Source organism: Acartia tonsa, chromosome 1 (assembly GCF_053477335.1).
Source record: "Acartia tonsa isolate MP-2025a chromosome 1, ASM5347733v1, whole genome shotgun sequence".
NCBI lineage: Eukaryota > Metazoa > Arthropoda > Copepoda > Calanoida > Acartiidae > Acartia > Acartia tonsa.
Genome location: NC_137260.1, coordinates 37,090,747 through 37,115,833, shown reverse-complemented (window position 1 = coordinate 37,115,833; position 25,087 = coordinate 37,090,747). Strand labels below are relative to the sequence as shown.

General features: G+C 30.3%; 1 protein-coding gene across 5 annotated transcripts; it reads left to right on the top strand.

The window, feature by feature from the left end:
* The first annotated feature begins 1,248 nt into the window (after positions 1-1,248).
* Positions 1,249-24,184, top strand: LOC145318482 (uncharacterized). Of its 5 annotated transcripts, none has more exons than XR_013879359.1 (11): positions 2,678-2,815; positions 2,921-3,053; positions 13,520-13,585; positions 14,294-14,359; positions 14,775-15,343; positions 15,820-15,895; positions 16,429-16,485; positions 17,995-18,071; positions 18,764-18,847; positions 19,942-20,054; positions 24,129-24,184. XR_013879359.1 is itself a non-coding variant. In XM_080159752.1 (11 exons), exons 2-11 carry the CDS (start codon positions 3,039-3,041, stop codon positions 24,146-24,148), a joined length of 1,071 nt encoding a protein of 356 aa, XP_080015878.1. In that variant the 5' UTR covers positions 2,678-2,815; positions 2,921-3,038; the 3' UTR covers positions 24,149-24,184. The 5 variants fall into 5 exon arrangements, 4 of the variants coding, with proteins under 4 accessions (XP_080015898.1, XP_080015907.1, XP_080015878.1 ...); XM_080159752.1 differs by having other exon boundaries at positions 20,014-20,054; XM_080159760.1 differs by lacking the exons at positions 2,678-2,815; positions 2,921-3,053 and adding an exon at positions 6,891-7,040 and having other exon boundaries at positions 20,014-20,054.
* The last annotated feature ends 903 nt before the right edge of the window (positions 24,185-25,087 follow it).

Below are 25,087 nucleotides of genomic sequence, written 5' to 3'. Positions count from 1 at the left end.
ATTTAGGGCAATTGGAAGTCCTTAAATATAAGGTATTGGAGGCTTGGAGGTGGGCAATATTTTCAAAATTTAAACAAAATGTTTTAGGCATTTTTAAGACCTTTCCAAAACTTATTTTAGATTTCATGTAACTTAAGTATTACTTGCACTTCAAATTTATTAGCATGTGTCATATCTGAATTTCTCCCTCCCTGCGTTGAGTAAAAAAAACGATTTTTTTTATCAAAAATTTGCATATCTTGGTAAAACAACAGTAGAATTGATGAAATAAATTTTCCTCTTAAAATACATGTAATCCCATTTCGAAAAAGGAAAAAATTAAGTCATAACTCCTAAAAATAAAAAAGTTATGACAGTTTCAACTGTTTAGGTCAAGATTTACAAGCAAAAGATACGCTAGGGCCATAGTGTCAGATAATTATTGGGTACAAAATAAACAGCATAATACTTTCTGAAAAACAAACAAAATATGAATAAGTAACAACACATTAACAATAGAATAGTTTGAGCCTTACACGTAATGGAAAAGCGTTAATGTTTTCCCTTAAATGTATTCTAACCACTACCTTCATGTACCTAATTATAACAACCTAATCTAAGGTAAAACTAAATGACTAATTCTATTACTTTTATGAAAACTAACCCCTCCCTCTTTTTTCTAATTTATCTTAAAAATTATGTGAGAGGAAGGCTTTTTGTGGTTGCATGTTAAGTATTAAAAAAATCTCAAATTTAAACAATCCATTTGTAAAAATATAATCGCAGAAAGTATTTTTTTAATCAAACGGTTCTTCTCTTTATTCCTTATTAATTGTAAAGTAAACAAATAGAAATATTAAATTAAACTTGATTTTGCGATGTTTCTTTCAGCAAAATGTTGTTTTTATTTTTTCAAAACAGGATTTTTAACCTTATTTGTTTATTTTGCTCAAATGCCGCACTAAAAAATTAAAATAAGAATGTCGTCGTTAAAAAATTTTTTCAACTTTTTTCATTTTATATGGATTATCAAGTTTCAATTAAGTTTTAACATTTAATCTTTATTTTTATCTCATTATTGAATGACTTGAAAAGTGTATTGATGATACCCTCAAATACTTATTTTTTTTTATTTTTTAGGAAATGTAAAAAAAAATTTTTTTTTAAAGACGACAAATAAGATTTTAAAAGTTACGCGGCTATTGCAAAATGTAAACAAAGTTGACTTTTGGTTTTGAATTTAATTTGAATTATAAATAAAATTGGAACTTTTAGCTGCCTTTTAATTAAGAAAACTGTTAAAAACTTAAAATTATAATACGATTCCATACATAATTTCTCAGCATTACTCAGAACCGGTTCAAATCTTGATTTCTTGATTTTAATTTACTTGTTTTTCAAATTTAATTTAGGAAGAATGGGAATAAGTGTTTAAATCAATACCTACATAAAAAAAATGATTTTTTTTGTCACCGCTACAGAATTATTAAAGGTTTGACTTAATTTATTAACAGTTGCGGTTATATACTTTAAAACCATAATATGCATGATTGGGTATAAATGTGCTGGCAATTTTAATTTTATCGATATATCCTTGACTCTTGATAAGTTTTAGAAGGATGGGGGGAGATTTAGGAGCATATATTAGACTGTGGATATCATGACGGCTGTAAAAATTCACCGGTAATCCTATTTTTCAACATAAAGTAGTCAGATTTTTTTTGCCTGAAGCTAAGAATCAAGAAAATAGCAGGTCAAGGCTGTATTTTCAAGGAAGCTTTATTATTGTCTTGTTGTTTTAGACTATTTTCATAATTTCTCCCGCCATCCCCTTGAGGCTAAGACCGAGGCAACCAGTAATAGAGTTATATATAAAGTAGTAAGAATTTCTTGTCTGTAGCTTAAGATTTTGATAAATACTTTACCTGATTGAGTTCTTCATTGTAAGCTCAGGCTGCTTCAGATTTGTAACCAATTCAATTAAAAATAGATTAATAGATTAATGAAAGGCTATTTCTTGTTAAGATTTAAAACTTAAGTGATGGATTTAGGTTATTTTTCTACCTCTTAGAATACAGAGCCTCTAGATCCTAGGGCGCAGCCGCTATTTAGCTAAATTTTTTATTGTTTTTTCGTTGGTTAGTGAGATCTACAGGTCCGTCGCCTGTTTAACGGAATTAGGAGAATTTTTGAATTCATAAATTAGTTATTAGCAACAATATTTTTTATAATTCTTAATTCAAGCGCTCTTACAGCTAGTTTTCCCAATAAGAATGATTTAGAATGAAATCTGTAGCCTGTAAATCTTTCTTAATTTAGGAATTTTGCCGGCTCTGAGAACTGAATATTGATTATGGCGGATACTTCTGAACGTTTTCCAAAAATTAATCTTGATGATCCTAATGACCCCATCAATCATGATACTTACCATGCTACAAGAGAAGGTGACAAGAGCTGTTATAATTTGACCCGCGACCGTGGCTCAACACGTAGCGCATCTGCTCGTCATCGGGGAGGTGATAGGTTCGAATCTCAGTCCGACACCGGGACCGCCCTCCCAATTTTTGACACGTAAACAAAACAGAAAGAAATGAGGACAATTTAAAAAAATTAATCTATTTGTCCTTAAATTACTTAAAACTAAGTGTAACATCTTACCTAATAATTATGCTTTTTTTCAGGTGTGCTCCCGCATGGTTGGACCAAAAATATGAGGGTGCCTGGTGGTCATACGACATATATTTCTCCTGAGGGAATAACATACAGAAATAGTTTTAAGAAATCCTTGCAGTTGAATGCATTGAAAAATAATCTGGAGTATTATGGATGCAAACAGGTTCAACATATTTGTAATATTTTTGCACACCTATTTTAATGAACAGTAAATATACTAAAGGAACAAAACATTTCAGTATTCCAAAATAAAATTGCTTGATTTCAGGTCCAAAAAACAGCAAAGAAAACTGGATCAATATATACTTGCTTTGTTGAGATCAATACTGGAAGAGAATTTTTTAGTATGAATTCTTTATTTTCATACCTACTGGGTATTGGTAAATATGACATGCAGCAAGGCAAAGTAAATGTTTCTCAAGCTAAAAGAACTTTTGGAAATAAGGAGAAAGAATTAGTGAATGATTGTAAAAATCCTTACATTAGTGACAAGAAAAATCAAAAATCAAAAAAGAAGCCCTCTAAATCAAATGATAAAAACAATTCTCAAACTGTCAAGTCGAAAAAGAAAGCATGGGAGATAAATTTTGATGATGGGGCTAATTCAATAAAAAAAATTGCTAATTCTGATGAAATATATGATATTAGTATGGAAACCATGGAAATATCATACACCTGTGATATTTGTTATAAAGAATTACAAAGTTTAGATGATTTAGATATTCACATATATATGCACTCCGAAAAAACTCACTCCTGCAATGTATGTAATAGAGATTTCATTAGTTTAGATGTTTTAACTATTCATAATTTTAATCATTCTGGAGAAATATATTCATGTGTTATATGTAATGAAGATTTCCAAAATGTAGAGGATTTTAATACTCACACAAATTTGCATTTTACGAAGAATAGTTTTTCAACTCTTAACGACGAGGATCCTGCCTTTATACAGATTAATACAGAGAATGCTGATGAATTTATAAAACAGGAAATAGAATAACTTCAGAATAGTAATTCGTTAAAATCTAAAATTAATCTTACGAAGATAGTACAGAAAACTATGTCCTTATGTACCTATCTAATCCTATATTTTAATTTGGATATTCAATGTTCTGAATTTTGAAGCAATTTAACTTTTTAAAATTTTAAATTCGTTTAAATCAAGAAAGTTAATTTTCTCTGACAAATTTATAGCTTATTATAGATTAGCTACGCTACTACAGAAGGAAACTTTTGTTAATGCTAAAAATATACCTTTTGTCCTTTTTTTTAGTTAAGTTGTTATTTGTTTATTGTACAAAGTTTTAAACATACTATTATGCATATTTTTTACTTTACGTTATCTGCTTTTTTTTATTTTAATTAAAAAGATATTTGTTGTTTTTAAATTATTTGATCAACTCTAGTTCTGGTCAAGTGTAAAAAGTAATAAAGTAGTAAAGTAGCAACGCTACTCTAAATCTGTAAATATTCATTTAAACATTTGTATAAGGGTTTAAGTGTAAAGGTGTATTTGATATTATTAACGTGTGATTAAAAATAAAAGAGTTTTTACTTTCATGTTGAACAATTTATATCAACGTTTTAAGTAGAGAAGCTAATCTATGATTGTTCGTGTGGATCGGTCCGTCTGTAATGGCAGCAGGGTCAAATGTTTAATAGAAAAGTGGAATTTTTACTTTTCATCACTTCACTTCTCGTAACTTCTCCTGACCGGATGTTCTGAATACTACTAATTACTTCTTTTTTGGTTACCTGTAAAATACCTCGTAAGGGCGAGGCTGATGTCCAGAACCATACGCGTCCATGTCCACCAGTTCAGGATAACTAAGGAGAACTGTGATGTCCTTTTCTCTGTCCATTCATTCTTTTTTGGTTAATGAGTTTTACACCAGATAATGCTGCCTAAAGCCGCTTTTTGAAATGCTGTGGCAATAAGTTAGTGATGCTGTGAGGGATGGCGCGGCTGAGTGGGGCTTATGGAGGCAGTGGGTGGCTAATATTAAATTTTGGTGGCATAGTTTGCGGAATACTGGGTGGGTATAACCTCTCTATTTTAATTGAGATGCGACAAATACAAAAAATTTAAACCCTATCTGTTATTTAAAAGGAGACAAACAAAGTTTGTGTGTTTAATTGTGTGTGGTCGTGTCCATATGTGTGTGTAGTTCTGTGTGGGGATAGGTTTAGTTGTTTGAGCAACATTAGAGTATTTGGGAATATAGAGACACACATATATCTAAATAGCGAAAATTGTTTAGGGTTTAGTGAAAATATCCTTGAATATAAGTAGTACTATAATAGGTATAAAGATAAGTTTTTTTTGTCTGAATCTTAAGATCTCGGCTATTGTTGGTCTGAAATGGTTGTTTTTTTTAATTAAGCATTGTGAATATCTAGGAGCAGTTTTAAACTATTCTTCTGACCTACCACGTCTCCCCCTATAGGCTAGTGCTAAGTAACAACAAGTATAACATAAATTAGAATGATGGGTGTCTTATAAGTTCGTCTGTAATTTAAGAGCTGCTAACTTGTAAACCGATTAGGTTTGCTTTTCAGTGACATACAGGTTCTGTGATGGGTTTAAGCTATTTCCCTGAAAGGTTAGAAACCCATATCCATATAAAAACCCCTTTTCAAATAATTTTTGAATTTGAAGATCTATATTTTGATCTATACTATTTGAACATCTGTTTGTATATTATTAGCATCATTCTAAATCTCATTAATTATTCATTTTCTTCAGAGAAGAGTCAAGGCAACAACATAGCTATTTTGATAATAAAGATGTGGAATATTTTCATTTTTTAAAAGTATATTCGCTGTCTGGGTTATATGTTAGGGTTAGACAGCATATTTTTTTGGTAAAATACACTGACGCCCATGCTTTTTACTTCGGGGAGGGGGGGGGGATAAGAGGTTTCAAAAGTGGGGTTGGGGGGTAATTTAATACTTTTCTGAAAATTTTGGACAGCATCCCTAACCCCTCTTGAACGTCCCCGGTGTAATATGCCCCTTAAAAAAAGTTGTTTAAGTGCTTAACCCCTTAACGTTGAAAACTTAATTTCTTCTAAAGCAACTCAATATCAATATCATGATGCTTTAAGATTTCCAGACAAAGGTCGTGCGATGAAAGGGATGGTTGTCTGTAGAATTTTGGACGTAATAAGACATTGTCATGTAAAAACGTTGCTAAAGGTTTATTTAGTTTAGAAGTAATTCTGTCATTGCCAAAACTTTGAAATCTCAGATTCTGTTTTATATTTTTACCAGCTAAATGCTTTTATCAAATCAAAACTGTATACAAAATTAGAATGGAAAGTTAAGACAAGTTTTGTGAAATTTTTTGTTTATGTTTGCACTAAGATGAAAAATAATTTAAATATTTAATATTACTTTTATTTGAAAATATTAACACAATATCAAAGTGAACCATCATAAGTGGTTTTTATTTGACAACACATGACAAAAATCTGCAATAAGATTGTTCCTTTCTTGTTATTGTTGTGCTACTTAAAAATTGTCTCCTTTTCAATAAAAGATTGACATTATTGTCCTTGCTTTCATTTCTCTAAACAGAAATAGTTTGGAAATTTCCATGTTTTAATTATGTTGTTTTAGTTTATAGTCTTAATGGGTAGGACTTCAAAATCCAAACAAAGTTTGTGCAATCAAAGAGAGGGTTGTCTGAAGGTATTATTATCATTTAGATAAGTTCGATTTCATAAAAAATGATGGGAGGAAGTTTAAAAAGTTGGCTAAATTATTCTACTGCCCTTTCTTTCCACAATTTAAAATATGCGAGGGAAGATAAAATTGTAGTCAAATGTACCATCCCTCCAAAACATAATTTTCTTTCACCCCCGCTACATATATGTGATTAAATATTTATGTCATCTATGTTAGTTGTATAAGATTGAAAAACAAAATTCATCCAATTTCCAAAGATTTGTCAAGGGATTGTTCATTAAGTTTTAATCTATAAATAGATCCTGTACAGCTTATTATTCTGACTGAGAATTAATCGGAAAAACTTTTTGATAAACCCTCAACCAAATTTGAAAGGAATTGATAATTAATTCAGAATTTAAACATATGTAAGTACCAAGTACAATATGTTTATTATTTTAATCATATATTATACAAAAGTTCTCTCATTTCATTTTTTACCAAATCCACTCTTTAACTTTCACCCTTTTGTTTTTTTTCTGTAAAAAGATGATCCGATATTCTTGAATGGTTTCCATACGTGTCTCGGGCACAACTCTCTCAGACCTCCGTTGGAGGTGTGTGCAGGAATAACGGAGAATTAAGAGACTAATTATTGTTGCACCTTGATACACTCAGTTTAGTTTCTCAGAGTCCATGCTTTGATATGGGACAAGGTATGTGTAATTCTAAAGCATTTATTTTAGAGGGTTAGTTCGAAGAAAAGTATCTGATGCTTAGTTTTGTACAGAAAAATTTTATTACTTCTTAATGGTTACTTCCATTTAGGGAGTTTAAGTAGATTATTTAATTATTGTATAAAGTTGCCTCAAAAGTTTCTATAATCCTAGTATAGTTCAGATTTTCAAAATTCAAAGAAAAATAATATTTTAAATAGGTAGGTATACTAAAAAGTTTCATTTATGATTGTCAGGCTGCTATTTCTTTAACTACAGTTGCTTTAATTCTAGTTCTCTAGTTCAGATTTGAAAAAAAAATCTAGAGAAAAATAATTCTTTACTTATTTTGCATTTTTAAACATACAAAAAGATAAGCTACTATTTCAGTAATATAAGTAGCATGAATTATAAAACTGATTTCGTTATATGAGAATGGTTATTATTAGAGAGGAATAAATTGATAACACTAATTTTTATTAAAAACCCCTTAAGCAAATGAAACACTTTGTCAATTTATTTCATTGTTAACTTCTATAAAAGTTATCTTTGTGGAAAAATGGCAATCAGCTTAAATTACCAATGCATATATTTCTTAAATCATTGTATTGGATTGGTTGAATATTCACATTTTTATGAGAATAGTTTTCAAGTACAATAATTATAAAACCAGAGATTAAAAATATTTTAAATAGATAGAATAAATTGAGGTCACATATTCCACTTTTAATCTTTTTTAAAAGTTTCTTATAATTTTTTATATAAAGGTTCTTTATTGAACAATCTATGTAGTTAGTGTAGTGTGGTTTCTTATAACAAAGTGTAGATTCTAATTGTGATGGTTTTAATTTCACCAAGAAAAAGAAAGTTTAACTTTACATTAAAGCCTAGTTTTGAGTTATGAGAGTTATAGAAGAATTAGTTTTCAAATTGACGAATTATTAATGATATACCTGAAATTAATTTATGTTTTACAATATTGACATCTGCGCTATTAAAACTTTACATCTACCATGCAATGTCATTCAATATGACTACATTATCACTATCTTTATTAATTTAATCATTTTTGTAAATTGTAAATAGTTTGTTGTTTGTTTTCATTGTTAGTCCTGTAAAAAATATGCATTATCCTTTGTTTACCTTTTGTTTAGAAAAATCTTTTCATCTTAGTGAAATATGTCATAAACAACTATTCTGTTTCATCTTAGTTTCAAAATTATATTCGGTTTCAAAGTAAGAAAAAATTCATTTAATATTATTTTATTATTACCACAGTACAGTAATGCCACTAAATTTGCTGTTTTATTAAAATCTCTTGGCTTTAAATTACTAAAGACCTACTAATGGCCCACTAAAGACTTTTTCTGCTTCAAATTTGTGTGGCTAAATAATCAAAAGTTTTTTTTTAAATGTTTAAATTATATGTTGATAAATTTTCATACTACCTATTGATATATTAGGTTTAGCTTTTACATTATACATTGAGTCATGAGAATGGAAACATACCATGCTAAATTCTCATCACCTTCATGCATTCCACTAAGCAACTTTGGAGCGTGAAAGCTGTGCTGTGTATTCTTTTTATGTTTCTGAGATGGTATTTATATTTATAAAGACTCTCGTTTCGTCATAGGTTAATTACGGACAAACTGACCAAAACTTTAAAAAGTACTAACACTTACTATTTTTTTCTAGGGTCCTCAATCAAGGTCTAATTAATTTGAGTATGCATTGTTATTTTCTTTTTGTTCAATAAAAGAATGAAAAGTGACCATCTAGACCAAAAATCAAACAATTTTGTTGTGCTTACAAAATAACATGTATTTAATAACTTTCAGGATGGAGACTGGGGAAAGGGGGGGCATTTCTTACATGGCCAAATTGGACTTTAATGAATTAATGACTTTTTATATGTATTTACGATCTAAAAGAAGCAAACCACGAAAGACCATAAGACGCAAATTTGTTTGTTTCTTTTGTGAGGCCATTATTAATAAAACTTGTAAATGGTAAAGGGGGGGGGGGGAAAGTTCTTACACATTTGCGTAAACAGTGAGTATAGGCTTTGTCTTTGGACTGAGAGGATAGGTTATTAGGGATAAAATCATTCTTATATGATGAATTTCCCCCAGATTTAAGATTTTTTGGATAGGCCTCCAGGTTCCGGAGCTCCAGGCCTCCAGGTGGTCTCTGTACAGGTAAAAATTAAAAATAAGATTTTTTTTGAAGAGTTAGAGATTAACTTATAAAACAAAATATGCTTCTTTTTGATTGTTATTCACATATTTGAAGAAAAAACATACATATTTTGTCTCATAAGCTGACATCTCACTCTTTAAAAAAATTTTTTTTTAATTTTTACCTGTACAGAGACCACCTGGAGGCCTGGAGCTCCGGAACCTGGAGGCCTATCAAAAAAATCTTAAATCTGGGGGAAATTCATCATATAAGAATGATTTTATCCCTAATAACCTATCCTCTCAGTCCAAAGATAAAGCCTATACTCACTGTTTACGCAAATGTGTCAGAACTTCCCCCCCCCCCCCTTGTTCTTCGTGAGAAATCAAGGATAGATTTGTTTAATATTAGGACAGTCACATTAACCTGTTAGAGTTTTAAAGAATGGTGTCTTTAATACAGGTTTTAAAAATATTTATATAAACTAAAATCTAAGTAAACTAGCGGATGCGCCCTTATCCATTGGGGGAAGCCTAAAACCATCCTACAATATGTGTGAAGCTTTCTAAAATTAAATGGGAAACATAATCAGTGCAGTGTATGGTGAGATCTTATGGGACAAAAATAAAAGTAACTGTTGTTTGTGTTTCTTTTGTAGTAAAACCAGATGTATGTTCTTTATATAAATTGTTCGAAACAGAGACCAATTTTAACAAGGAATACTTAAATTCAATTGACTGGCATAACCATGGACCCCAACTCTAGAGCAGCTAGGCTCCTAACAAAGTAATTATCTATTATTTGGAAATCACTTTATTGTATATAAAAGCTGACACAAGATAATGACCCTGGACAGTTTTCTCAGAAGAATATAATAAAAAAAACATTGTTTCACTCTTATTGTAATTTTTAGTAGCGTAAGGTACTCTATAACTATCTGTCCTTTTGTTCATCCGTATGTTTTCTCAGAGGCTATGTTAAATAAAAGTCTGATTTTTCCATTGTAGATTTCCCTCGACATAAGGCATGTTTGACTGTATAAAAACATTGATAAAAACAACTATATAATGAATGTATCCTATAATATAAAGTACTAAGGTTTTTTTGTTTGAAGCTAAAGATTTCGAAAAATACTAATGCAAATTGATTATACTTGTCAGGGAAGTTTTACAAATATCTGTGTTAGGTTTTAGAATAATTTTTTTGACATTCCCCTTTAAGCTAGGGGTGAAGCAACTAGTGAATGTCAAAGAAGAAAATTATAAATATATTCCCTGCAATTTCAATACTAAGGACTTTCCGACTAAAATCAGTATAATCATATTATTTTCATTGGGATCGGATGATTAGTAAAAAATGTAGGTTGGTTGATTGATTGTCAAGTCACTCTGAATAATAGCCTAAACCTTGACCAGGGACAATAAATCCAAATGTGTACAAATGCTTGATATTCATACATAAAAAGAAGGCATACGTGATTTACATAAACACGTTTTTCCTGCATTTTTTGTTAATCTAATTTGACTTGTGTTTGGTCTATACATCAATTTCTACATTGATATTCAAAGTACGTGCTTTTATTTTATTTATTCATTTTAGTTTTATTAGCGCAGCTTTTCTTTAAGTAGTGTCGGTTGGTACATAAGCATGCGGAATGGGCCTGAGGTTGTCAACATCCTCCGTTGAATTAAAATTTAGAAGGCCTGCTTGACCTTTTTTTCATCCACTCAAGAAATACAACCCCTTGGCGAATTCCTGTGCACGACACTCAAGATTTTTCTTTCAGTTTATAAATGTACTGTACAAGTTTTCAGCTGATTTAATTTTAATTTAAATGGGTGAGGCCTTTTGCTAGCATTGTCAAATAGTCTTATCGGAAAGGTATTTAAAATGTTAATGTTTTGAGCATTGAAAAAATCCCCCTTTAAACGTCTCTTTCTTAAGCTACACAACTAGCTAGTAAATGTATAAAACCACTAATTGCTTATTCCAGTACATATACGTTAGATTATAGTTTCAATATTTCTCTTCCTACCTATCAAATTTTCTAACTTATTTATTTTTAAAGCCTAAGTCAAGCCACTGGAGGTTTTTGTCCTTGTTTTACGTGATTAAAAGTAACAGTTGTCACCTGTAACATCTGTCAACTTCAGCCCACATTTCAACAGGGACAGAGATATATATAGTATTATAGCAATAATATCTTCACGCAATCATGAAATAACAATATATTATACTAGCGAGTATGCATTTGGGAGCCTTGAATTCTAAGAGGAAGGGAAGAGAAAATAGTCTAAAACCATCCCAAGACATTAATTTAAGAATAAAATAGCTTGATACCATCCTGTGACTTATGTAAATCTTACCTAAAATGGAGAACTCCAATTGTTAAGTGGTTGGCGACAAACAAAAAAAATCTTTGTTTCTGTACATAAGAGGATTATATTGCAGTCAACCTGCAATTCAGTTGATCTACACTAAGTAAAATTACAATAGCTAACATGTATTGACATGCTGTTATTATAAATCTTATTATCACTGTTAGGACTATATGACATTTTAAAAGTGTCCATTTATAACTGACACATCTTCAAGTATTCTAGTGCCATAATAACGACGAAACATGGAGATAAAATAGTTTTTCTTAAAAAAACTTTATTCCTATCCTAATATTTTCTAGAAAAGTAAAAATCATTGTTATGTCAAAAGCTTGTCAGAAATATACCTCTTATTGATAATATTGTATAGGTATTATATTATGTTTTTTTTATAACTATGATGTCATAGATGGATGCTAAGCTAAATTTTGGATTGTGTAAATCAAGCAAAAACAACTACGTTTTCTTCTGCATTAAAAATATGTTTACAAAAAATAAAGTACTTGGCGGCTATTGGGATAAGCAACGACTGAAATATTCAAAATTTGCAGCTTCAGCCAGAATTGATAAGTGTACATCTGCGGCTGCTTTAAAAATGTGCAGCTGAGTGTGTGGTTGTGGCTGCGGTAATTATAAGGGATGATAAAATCGTCCTATGAATTTTAGATTTTAAAATCTGTCAGCAATTTTCATAAATTAAATTAATTTTAATACTTTTCTAGGCTTGACGATATCGGGTTATTTGTTAATTATTTTTGATTTGTTCAACGAAATATCTGAAAAAATTCAATTATTTTCAAGCATTAAAAAATCTACCTATAGAACATAGGTATTTATAATTATTTGGTAATGTATGACATCATCCTTGTTAGATTATTTTAAATTTTGCTTTTCTGGTTGCATGTATAACTTGAATAGGTTAAACTTGTAGAATCATTTGTTAGGATTAACTTCATCCTGATGTTCTATAAAAGATTGAAGGGCAAAATCCTTTTTGAATTTAGTGGACACCCCCCTCCCCACTTCATTCCTCTATAGTTGATAATAACGTAGAACCAAACGCTGTAATAGATCAATATTCACAACATCCCAACTATTGAAGAAAAACAATCAGTTGATCGACGGAATTTGTGTCAAATTCCGAACTTTGCATGGCCATACTAATAGCCGTCCTTAACTCTATTGTCATGCGTCTGACATAGCAGCAGTAGTCGTAACTTTTAACATCTTTAGCTATATATGTATAAGCCAAGATTCGAACCAATCACTCACATCCAATGACAAGCAGATGCGCTACTGATTACGCTACAGAACCCCCATAGTTAATACTTTTATTTTTTACAGGATAGGTATGAATAAAAAGTGAGCCCAGTGGGGGTCAGAAACAACTATTTAGAAAATTTATATGGGGAATGTTTGTTGGGGCCTACTTTCGAAGTTTTTATTTATAGGGATTATAGAAGTATAAAAACCAGACTCTTCTAATATAGGATTAACCAAAGTTAATTTAGTTTTATTAAATATTTCACCCAACACATTATGTTTTTATTTCAAAATATTTCCTTCATGCCAAATATATAATTGAATAGTTCTTTAATTTTTTTTTCTTGGTTGGGTAGATTTAATTTTTTCCGAGGCCATATCTTTAAAAGATTTAAACCAACAACAACAAAAAAGCAACTTATGTGCAACTTAACTTTCTTTCGGAAACCTATTATAACAAACTACAGATAAAAAATAATTTCATATAAACTGTTTGTCGAGTTTTTCAGTTCCTATATGCATTATAATGTTTTAAACCTGGCGTAGCAGCAGTAAGCATTACTTTTATTATCTAATGTAACTGGACTAGAAACTATAACTTAGTCGACAGCTAGTAGAATTATTTCTATTCCTTTCTAATATGTTATATTACTTTAGAATTTTGTGTGTTTGTATCTCGTGATAATGCCAACTCATGATGCCAACTGTTCAAGTGATCTAAAGGTAATTGTAGAGTAGATGCGTTATAATGTTAGTTTTAAATATATGGGATATATGGCATATCAATAAAACTTCAAAATGATTATTATCCTTAATAAAATACATTTTATTGTACAATTTAAAAGGAAAGATAAACACTAATTCTTCTCAAATATATATTGTCTATTTTTATCTGAGACTAAAGACATATTGAATTACTAATAAATAAGAATCCCAACAAGGGCTGGGTATATCAAATATCCAATAAACAAAGATTTCATATGTATTTGAGACAATTTTGGTAGTTCTCTCAAGTGCCTTTTTGAGCACAGAAACCCTCATCCTTATTTTGAAATAAAATGTAATTAAGGCCAGGGGGTTAGTGTTTCGTTTATTTGTTTAAATCTTTAGGTTTGGTTAGGTTATATTGGGTTCTTGGTAAGGGGACCCTTCACCCTTATTTTTTTCAATCGATAGGCACCGACAATTTTAATGATTTTTCATGATATGTAAATTAAATGATAAATAAAAAATTATTTATTTAGATAGTAGTAAGTAAATTGGGGTTTAAGTAAAAGTAAACTGTTGGCTAAGATGTTTCCTTTTATTATTCGAAGATTTATTTAGCATTAACATACAAAAAAATATATTAGATAAATTCGTTCACTTATTTTTTGTCTTATTAGTTCAAAATGCTTTGCTACAAGAGAACATGATATTTTTTTTGTTTAGAAGAAGAGATTAGAAAGACTAATAAGAAACCATAGTTATCATAGTTGTCCGGAATCTATCTATCAGGTTACATTTATTATTTAAACGAGGCCTGTAAAAGGAATCTTTTAACCTATTCAAATCGCTAAAACTATGTCCCTTGATCTAATTTAGTTTAGTGTTTTTAGAAAGGCAGCTAATCTATAACATAGTACTTCTTAATTCTGTATTTTCGTAAGAAAATTACGTATATTTAAATGCACATTTTAAAAAGCACATATAAAAAATAATGAAGACAATTAATAGTTTATGTCATTATTGTTTGCTAAGTTTGATTTTTAAAATTATTTGATGGTAAGTAATTTCCCATTCCCATATGGTTCTGAATCCGATTCATTTCCGCTGGACTAAAACCAGTTCTCAGCCATAGGGAAAATCGTGTATCGCGAAGTTTTCAAGTTAATCTTCCACGAAATTGTTGACATAAATTATTTCTATTTAGATAAACCATTGTCTTCCTAGCGGACATTACAAATACCAAGATCAAGTTAATCACCACCAAGAACATCTAAATCACAAGTTAACTCATAAACATAATCATTCGCAAGAACAAGGTTCTCCTCAACATATTCAAATAGGTTATCGAGAGCAGCAATTCCATTCTGCTTCAGAAACCCCACGCATTATTCAACATAAACAAATAGGTCATAAACATCAATACATTACCCACCAACATTTGTCAAAAAAGTATCAAAGTCAAGAACAACTTTCACAACAGCTGAATCAACAGCAGCTGTCAAGGAAGTATCAGAGCCAAGAGCAGCTATCACAAAAGCAACAGTCAAGTCAAGAACAGCTATCAAAGCAGCACCAAAGTCAAGAGCAGCTTTCAAAGCAGCACCAAAGCCAAGAGCATCTATCAAAGCAGCACCAAAGTCAAGAGCAGCTATCAAAGCAGCACCAGAGTCAAGAACAGCTTGCAAAGCAGCATACAAGCCAACAGCAGCTTTCTAAAGAACAAGTTAGATATCTTTCACATGACGAGCTAAACTATGCTGATCAAACACAGGAAAAATACAGAAATCGCGCTAAAAATAAAATTTACAAAAATATTTTAACAAATGAAGGAGGACTATTCTATAAAATTGTATCTATAAAAACAATAGATTAAGTTTTGACAAATAGTTGTCTCAAAAGTTTATGTAGGTCAATACCAGTATCTACTGGTATTTTATAAAATAAAGCTTTTATACATTATTTGTGATTCGTCAATACTAAGATCCTTCATTAAGACAGGTTTAGATCTTATTTCAACCTTGTTTTATAATTCTCGACACTCAATCATTAACAGAAATGTCAATTTTCCTTAAAGTCCTTTTCGAGCACTTAAGAAATCTTCCTCTCCCTATATTGAAATAAATTGAAAGGACGGGGGGGGGGGGGGGGGGTAGTAATCGATAGGCACTTTAAGGGAAATCACCGAATGGTTTATTCAACTAGAACTTAAACCTTGTTGTCTTTAATTACTGAATTCTGTAATACCAGGATCAGATAAATCAATTATCTCATGAGCAGAAGGAGAAGCTTCAAGTTATTGTCTCTGCCTTAGACTCAGCTGCTGAGGTAAGCATTTCAATCATTATGACTGACTTTAACCTAACCTAACACAAATTTATTATGGAGCATACCAGGGATGGGACATAGGATCTAAAATTCATATTCTTGGACTTTGGGTACTTTTATTAATTTGTTACGTTCCTAGTAGAACAAACCTAATGAAAATAATCAACACCTTTTCTAGCAGACAACAAAACTCATATTAAATAAAATTATTTTGGTGGTTCTGACAATTATTTTTTTCGAAAAAAACCTTATTTTATAGATAGAAACTCTACTATAATTTTTGTTGAATAAACAATCTTTAAACCCCCATTTTAAATTCCTGTTTTCTTTACATTTTCTGTGATATCTGTTTTTCATGGTTTTTTAGCGATAACACTTCAATTGCCCATTGTCCCATCCCTACATTCGTGGGCACAAACAAAATATTTGACGATATTAAACACTTTGTTTTAGTCAAGACTACACAAAATAAAACTTATTAAGTTACTGAAACTAAAACCGCTGATTGTCATCTAATATTTGCTAATTTTCAGGACCAACACAGGAAAAAGTTCCAAGCACGTTGTAAGCTAGCTGTTTACTTTCCTAAGGTAAACTTTTTTATAGTCGGGAAGGTAATAAGTTCGAATCTCAGCCCGACACTGCGTCCTAACTAAAGACGTTAAAAATGGTTCATACTACTGCTATTTCAGTTGCGCAACATAAATAGTTATATTATGTTGAATGCCTTGGCCCAAAAGCAGGCAAAACTCATTACCATGCACAGTTAGTACTTGTCAGACAAAGGTCGTGCTATGATAGATGTTATTTAACCTAATATTCAACAATTGCAATGGGCGCAACAGTATTACATCTCATTATAAGCACAGGATGCCCTTGGATTCTCTAGATGATTATTTGAAATCAAAGATGAATACCGCAACAATTAGGTATTAGGTAATATTAATATTTCCTGACTAGAAATACATTTGCACAAGAACATAACGTATTACTAACAGTTGTAACACAGACCTTACTTACAGAATATATTCCCTTTTACAATAATAATGAAACATATGAAGAAATTTTGTCTCTCCGGAAATGAAGAAATGAAATCCTCTTAGTTTAAAAGGATAGTTTCATAGAAGACAAAAGTATTTATAATCCGTCTGCAAACTTTAAGCGGACACTCCTATACATATTTATTTTTGTTGTAAAAATATTACTTTATAAAGTAAACATGAAATCATACAATAAAAACTTATAAAGTATTTTTGAAAGTCCTTTTATTACATTCTATTTTTAGTATTGTCAAGTTTCGATGTTTACTATTCACTTTTTTGTTAGTAACAATTATCTATTCAATACGTGTAATTTTAATTGATTTAAATTTCGCAATCATAACGTTTGGGTTCGAAAAACTTAAGTTCAATAAAATTAATAAAAATGAGTTTTCTAATGCTTTTGGTTAGGATCAAGAACCTTTTAGAAAGTCCCGCTGAGTAAAATCCCCCGAACCCTCCCACAGGAGCTGCAAATGTGTTTTTTGACAATTTAAAAAAGTGGAAGTATTTTGTACCCAAAAACGGTAAAAAAAATCCACCTACTGCCACTAAAACAGGTGCATCACCTTCTTATGCAAAGTTAGAACATCTATACAAAAATCTTACAATCAACGCGGTCTTTACGTCTTAAGTTTTAAAGAGTAGTATCCAAGGCCTTCTTTAAAAGGTCAACTAATCATCGTTTAATTATTCAGATATTAATCTATAAACAACTGAAAATTAAATATCAAAAATGTAATGAGAATAATTTGATTTAATTACATTTTTAATTCGACCTTTAAGAGTACTTAATTCTAAATCATAACAAAAGTTAAGGTAGAAAACCTCACGTACGATACAGACTGTCAAATCTATTATAAGAAATCAATGTCAAACAGTCAACTCCTAATCATAATTTTGCTTTGCTTTTATTAAGTTAGGTTCAGATTTAAAGTCGATACAAAATAATATTATTCTTGTCATCCTGCTCAAATTTTGAATTTTTCAAATTGTATATGTCCTACATGAAAGATTATTTTATCTCCTATCAACTTATCTCTGTATTATATATTACAGGAAGAGGACGCCAGAAAAGAATTTGATAAGCAGCGAATGTTTTGCTACTTCCCGGAATTAGAAGACAGACAAATAAGGTAAAAACCATCTAAACTAAAGAATAATAATTTTTAGGGAAGCTGTGTATTGTTTCGGGCAGGTCTTAAGATTATCACATTAAACACCCCATTCTCAAAAAGTCAACTATTGTCAATTTTCATTAAAATCAAATAGAACATGTTATTTAAGTAGCTAGATGAATGATTGTATGTTTGTTTTTCCGATAAGAACGTTATCCCTTTTTCTTGACCATTCCAGGCTTCAGGCAACAGCTTGGTAAAGCCTTAACCGTTTTATATTTATCTTATACCTACTCAACTCAAGATATTTCAATGGGTAGGTTCTTAATCTTTATTTTATTTCAAAATGTCCATTTTTACGCAACATTCTTGGAAAAAGACTTGCGTAACTATAATTATGTATGAAGTTAGTTTTATGAAGCTAAATAGTAAATGGTCTAGTCAATATTACTAATAATATTTGTCTGACAAGCGTAATAAGACTGTAAACTTTAATCAAACAGATGGCTAGGACAAATAAATAATCATTCTTTTAGTACCTGGCAAAATTATGCCAAAATTCTTATTAGCAGTCTGCTCGTTTGCCTGTCTGACAGGAGCTTTTTAAGTTCAAAATTTTTATAATTTATAATTGTTGTTTAGTTCAATGTACATTTATTTTAGAAACTTGATTTGAAGCGACGGTTGTCTATAACTATGTATTTTTTTAGGAGAACATTTCGACGTAATTCACTTTTGTACTGCTACTTCCCAGAGCTAAACTACAATCATCCTCAGATACCTAAATCTAACAAGTAAGATAAAAATATGATTTTAGACGTAGCTAAGCTTCTTCTTAACTGATGTTTGTTGGAATGTATTTGCATATTTTGGTTGAAGTGGTGATGCAAAATATTATGTCTAATTTAGATTAGAACACAAGTATCTCATACCAAATGATAATTCTTAGTGAGTGAGACAAAAAACAACGCAGTATGAACAAGAACTATTATTCAGAAAAATATGAAGCTAATATGGAATTCTTTAAAAGTGCCTGCCTTTTTGAGATTTAGAGATCAATTTTTAAAAAATGTCTCTATATTTTCACTTAAAACTTCTTTGTATTTTTTTTATAAACATGTCACTATTAGACAACAAAATCACACTTATTAAGTGCAAATAGGGGTATTTTGTGAGAAAACAAATTTTTGTCTTAAATAATTCAAAAATGTTTAATTATGTTTTTTTTGCGATAGCTGCGAGTTTCCTGCTGTTTCTTATTGGTCACACTTTGTATCTCAATATAACAACCACAATGCCAAAATTCAATGTTGCAACATTTTTTGCTTTAGTTCCCTTGTTTTTAAGGTTTGGTTACAAAAAAAGGCATTCGCCTGCCCCCCCCCCCTTCACCTCTTTAAACAAAAATGTCATATCTTTAAAAAGTTTTGAAATCAGCATAATTTTTTTGTAGATTTTTTTTCATTTTTATTTCTTAATTTATTTTTAAAAAGGCTTGCACTTTAAATGAACAATTAACTTTTATGGTTGCTTTTTTAAAAAGGTTTTTTTTATATAAAAAAAACACAATTACTTTTTCGTTTTTTTTCTAAAAATGCGTCTCAAGGGAAAAGTTAAATTGCACTTAATTAAGAAGATAAGTAGATCCCTAATTAACATTTATCAAGGTACATTAATCTGGCACAATTAGAGGTACAAAAAGATCACAATGTGTATTAGCTTTAGAATAATAGAAAGTAAAACTTTCACTGATTTTTTTTATATTTATTTAAATTTGTCGACCGACTTCTAACCTTTTACCTTTCATTGACCTTTCCTTACATATTTACTATTACGTTTTCTTTTTAAAAATGTTAATTTTGCCAAATTAACTGGTCATGTTTTAAAGATCTTCTTGGTAGCGTAATATCCTTATAGCCCACCTAAACCACCTGTGCTGATCTTATTACCTGCTTACAAGGAGAACTAGTAGGAGCCGAGATAGCTCTGTTTCTAAAAGAGGTAAGTCAAAATAACATGATGGAATTGTATGTATATGGTGGTAAAGATAATGGATTTACAAGAAGCAGAATACTGTTAAACATATTTAAAATGGAGATTTTCATGAGTTGTGTATGCTCCAATTTTTTTGTTTGTGCTAAAAGACTGTTAATATTTTTTTCTTTTTGTGTTAACTGCAAAATCTACATTGTATTTGTTTCCTTAACTGAAAAAAATATACTAAAATTAAATTAAAAAAATACGAGTAATCATTATTATAATATTAAATCTTTTAATGAAAATGCTATATGGAGCTTACCAATTCCCCCTTTTTGGTAATTCTTAGCATACCTTACTCTAAGAAGTGAATTCTTAACTTTACTACTATATATATACACATTCCATCCATATAAAATTTAGCTAAAGTATATTTTCTCCCGAAAAAAATCACTGTAATAAGTACAACTGGAGGCAATCGGTGAAAAAATGTATCGTTATCTAAATATTATTGGTAGTCAATGAGTTGTTTAAATTGTACTTTAGCATAATATCCAGTTAACGTACCAGTACACCAGTTTTATTAAAAAGTATTGCGTAATTCTATCAATTGTACTTAAATTTTATAACTGAGTTCAAAGGTTTTTTTAGCAAATTTGATTAGAACATATTTCAAAGAATCTAAAATTAAAGATAAACTAAAACTTCCAATTAAAAATTAGATTATAAAATTGTCTTTTTAGCTTGAGATCAATTTAGAAAATGATGTTTTTTCGTGTTTTAGTTTACTATGAAATGTTATAAAAATGTTCCTGGCCCCCATAATATCTATTGGATCAATATTTTAACCAACCCTAGAGTTTTAAGTTTTCAAAAATGCATTTGTGATTCTTCTTTTGGGATATATAGTTATATCTCCTTGTAGATTAGGGGCTAATAAGCAGTTTTGATTTATGAAGAGAGGGTATGGAGGGGAGGGAGGGGTATGAGATATCCACTAGCCAAATAAATTACTCTACCAAATGTTTAACTAAGATTTTAACAAGTTCTTATTTATTACAATTATTTTCTTTATTGACATTCTAGTTTAAGATTATTCAGAATTTATTTTTCCCTTAAAATCTAAATATTGTCTAGCTAGATTTAAGTAAAATTAGATCTACCTATTTACTGAACATGTCATATAACTAACCTTTTTATGGTTCTAATTTCTAGCTTATAAAGTTGCATTGCTGTGCTACTAAGAAAATAATTTGATCTTGTTTATTGAAAAAAAGTACTTAATTTCTCATTCCTTGGTTTTATAATTTGACAATTTCTATACCTTGGAATTTGAAATATGTGTAATTTTGAACATAATAATAATACAAACTTCAGTTATATAAGTAAATTTTTCATGAACTTTATTATTATTATTATAGGGCTTCCTTCGGTAATATTAGAAACGTGATTAAAAAATTGAATGTCTTGTATAATACCTACATAATAGTAGTTTTAGTCGTAGCCGTCGCTACTGTACAATTACATGATACTTTGGATTTGTCATTTTTTAGGAATAGGATGTCTTTTTGTTTGTGCGTGTGTAGCGAAGGATCTCGCTTACCGCTGAACTTATATGGTTCTCGTTTACAGGGGTACTTCCAATAGATCCAGGGAAAGTTTATAACTATTTTGGGGAAGGGCACCTCCACCCTCCCAAGAGAAATCTCCCGTAGAAAAAATAACCCCATCCCCATAAGTTTAATTTACTTTTGCATTATCAAACTAAAACAAAAAATTGATGTTCGACCCCCCCCCCCCTCCTTCCTTAAAGTATACCTAAATGCCTTTAGGGCGAAGCCGCCTTAAAGACTTGAGTAATTACAGTACGAAGCCTTTTTTATATACTTATGTGGCCCGTTTCTTTAAGGATCAAATTCGTTCTTATGACTATGACTCGATGTTATTTCCCTTGGATATATTTTTATTCTGATACTTAAAAGCTGAATATTATTGAGACGCAAGATGAACCCACTTTTATTAGATTAATACTAATCATATTAGTCTGTATTGTATTGTAAGTAATTAGAAGCGTACCCGCGACCGTGGCTCAACACGTAGCGCATCCGCTCGTCGTCGGGAAGGTGATAGGTTCAAATCTCGGTCCGACACCGCGTCATAACTAAAGACGTTAAAAATGGTTCCCACTGCTACTATGTCAGATGCGCGACGTAAATATTTAGAGTGGGGGGAATGCCTTGGCCCAAAACAGGCGCAACTCGCTACCATGCACAGCACAGTTGGAACTTCTCAGACAAAGGTCGTGCATCTCAGAAAGTTGGTTGTCTGATGGGTGTATGGACCCTTTACAACGCAATCATAAGTATTGCATGTATGTTTTAAGGTGCGTGGAGGTCTAGTACCCTAAGCGACACCTAGCCCCTAGAGTCTTAATTAGAAGCGCAGCTGATTTTGAAGTAGGGTTTGCCTTCCAGTTGTCACTGTTTTGTTTATTGATTATTTTTTAACATAAACAAGGCTGACAACATCCATAAAAGCGAAGTCTCGGTATGACAATCGAATATTAACACTTGTATAGAGTGTAAAAAACTAATAAGCAGAATATTGTTTTGGCAAAATTGCTGAAGACAAAATTTGTTGTAAAAAAATTTTAAACTCTGGTATGCAGTTTTCTAAATCGTACTTAAATGTAACAGAAATCATTATTCAAAAATTGAAAGCTACAGACCTATTTATTGTGCCTAAATTAACGTTGATGACGAAGAGACGGACGGACTGACCCTAAATAAAGAGAAGCTTTGCTTTATAAAATGTATGCCTTTGTACACACGTGGTCATAATATCATTGGAAAATCAGCATTTTGATACCTTTACAATAAATGACCACTTTTGTTTAATGCTATATTGTCGACATATTAACTGGTAAAATTGAATGTCTACCTATCTCTATTCTTACTTTATAACAATTTACTGTCCTTTATTATCATAATACAACTCTTATTTTACTATTGCTGCACTACTTATAACTGATTTTTAAATTAACTAACATGTTTTGCAAAAAAAAATTTATAGTTTCGTAAAAAATTTATTTCATAACATGGAGAAATAATTTTAAGGTCACTAACATCTAAGACGTATTTAAAATTCATTTTTATCGCACCTAGAAGTAGAAAAATCACTTAATATTTATTAATGTTACAATAAAAAAAAACATTTAAACAAGTATCTAAGTAAATGTCACAGAATTATCTTGATCACACAACAATAGTTTATTTAGAATATATGAACTTAATACCAATGAATATCTAAGTTATGTTAAATGTATTATGAAAATTGCCAAATTTATATTTTGAGTTAGTTTGACTTTGTCAAAGTATTTGACAAATGAATTCAAATATTACATTTGAAACATTGTAACTTTAAATAATTGTAAAGAAGCTATTAATAAGTATATATTGTTGTACTGAAAATATATTTTAGACGTAAACTTAAACCCAAATAATTAGATTATGTACTTTTTTAAATTGCGTATTTAGAGTAAAATATTTAAGGATGTTTTTATTGTTTATATTTGTTAGTTTTTTACGTATTTGGTTGAATGTTTTCTTATGTACTCCATAGTTTGTATACTTTTTCAAAAACATATTACTTTTAATTAATTTGATGTTTTATCTTGAAAGTCATTTGTTCTATGTGCCACAACTTGTTATTTAAATCTCCTGTTACTTGCTATTTATTTATGTCCATTGTCTAATGTCACGATACAAACCTAAATAATTTTAATAATAGGGTTGGTCTAGATATCCGGTTTGGCCGGTTATCCGGCCAAAAAAGTATCCGGCCCAACCCAATTTAATACACCAGTTTTAAATTAATATTTTGTGTTCAATATCTGGTTCATGGATAGGAAACTAAGTAGCGGGTTTCTTCGTATTTTCACAGTAGCTTTTCTCCGATTTCTAGCCCCTGCGGATGGATCTAACCATGCGAGGCAATCATGAACATTTACTTAACTTAACCTATCAAAAGCTAATGTGAAAAATACTGCTACTTCGTTTTCTTTCCATGATCCCAAAATCCTTACATGATGATTATTAGGACCAAATGACCGCGCCTAATCAATGGAGCCTCACCTACAAATCAGATTATTCCAGGTATGGTTTCCATATTTTATCAGAACGCAGGATAATGCACCTTCTAAAGTCATGTCCTACGTATTAGCTGATAATTTACACTCCAAATTGCCCAACCCATTATCACATTGCAGCAACCCTTTAATTCCATGGGCAGTTTTTGTTGAAAATAACAAAAATTCATAAAAAATTTATTTATACTTTAAACTCATTTTAATCTGGCAAACTTATAAACACAGCGTCACAAATTGTTTTTAAGATAAATCTTATTTTAATAAACTAACAAGGCTGACCACCTCCATAAGTATCGAGACAAAGCAATAATCAAAACACTTTGTAAAAAATACTAGAAAAATTATACTTTACCCTAAAAAAAATTGATATTTCTAATAGCATAACTGACGAACCAGGTGTATTATATAAAAGATTTAAATCGACCAAGAGTTACTTAATTTAAAGATTTGGCTTATATGTAATAACAGGCAACAGCCAAATAATTGTATTTTCCAATTATGGATTAACGCACATACCAGGAGAGCTCTATGCTTGAGAGGTATGGGAATAGTTCACAAAAATTCTGCTCTTTATCTTTGATGAAAAGACCACGTTTCCCTAAAAACGTTTCCGACAGGCTGACATACGGACGTTCTTAATTATAGATTTGTTTGCGAAAAAGATTTTTTAGTAATACAAATTAATCTAAAAATATATTTTATAACTATTGACATAGACCGGATTTTAAGCCATTGTTCGTAAATCTATTCAAAACATTTTAATAAAAAAATTCTTAAGGATTAAAAAATTAAAATTTATTCATTTTGGTTATTGAAACAATTATATACATGAAACTAATAGAATATTCTATAATAATAATCATGCATAATATTAATTTTAACAGTTTAGTCAATGAAAATCAATTTTATA

What these genes read in the sequence shown, in the direction of transcription:
- LOC145318482 (XM_080159752.1), top strand. An exon ending in TTAGAAGACAGACAAATAAG is followed by an intron (nt 18,072 to 18,763) that starts GTAAAAACCATC and finishes GTATTTTTTTAG; the next exon opens with GAGAACATTTCGACGTAATT. An exon ending in TAGCTCTGTTTCTAAAAGAG is followed by an intron (nt 20,055 to 24,128) that starts GTAAGTCAAAAT and finishes GATGATTATTAG; the next exon opens with GACCAAATGACCGCGCCTAA.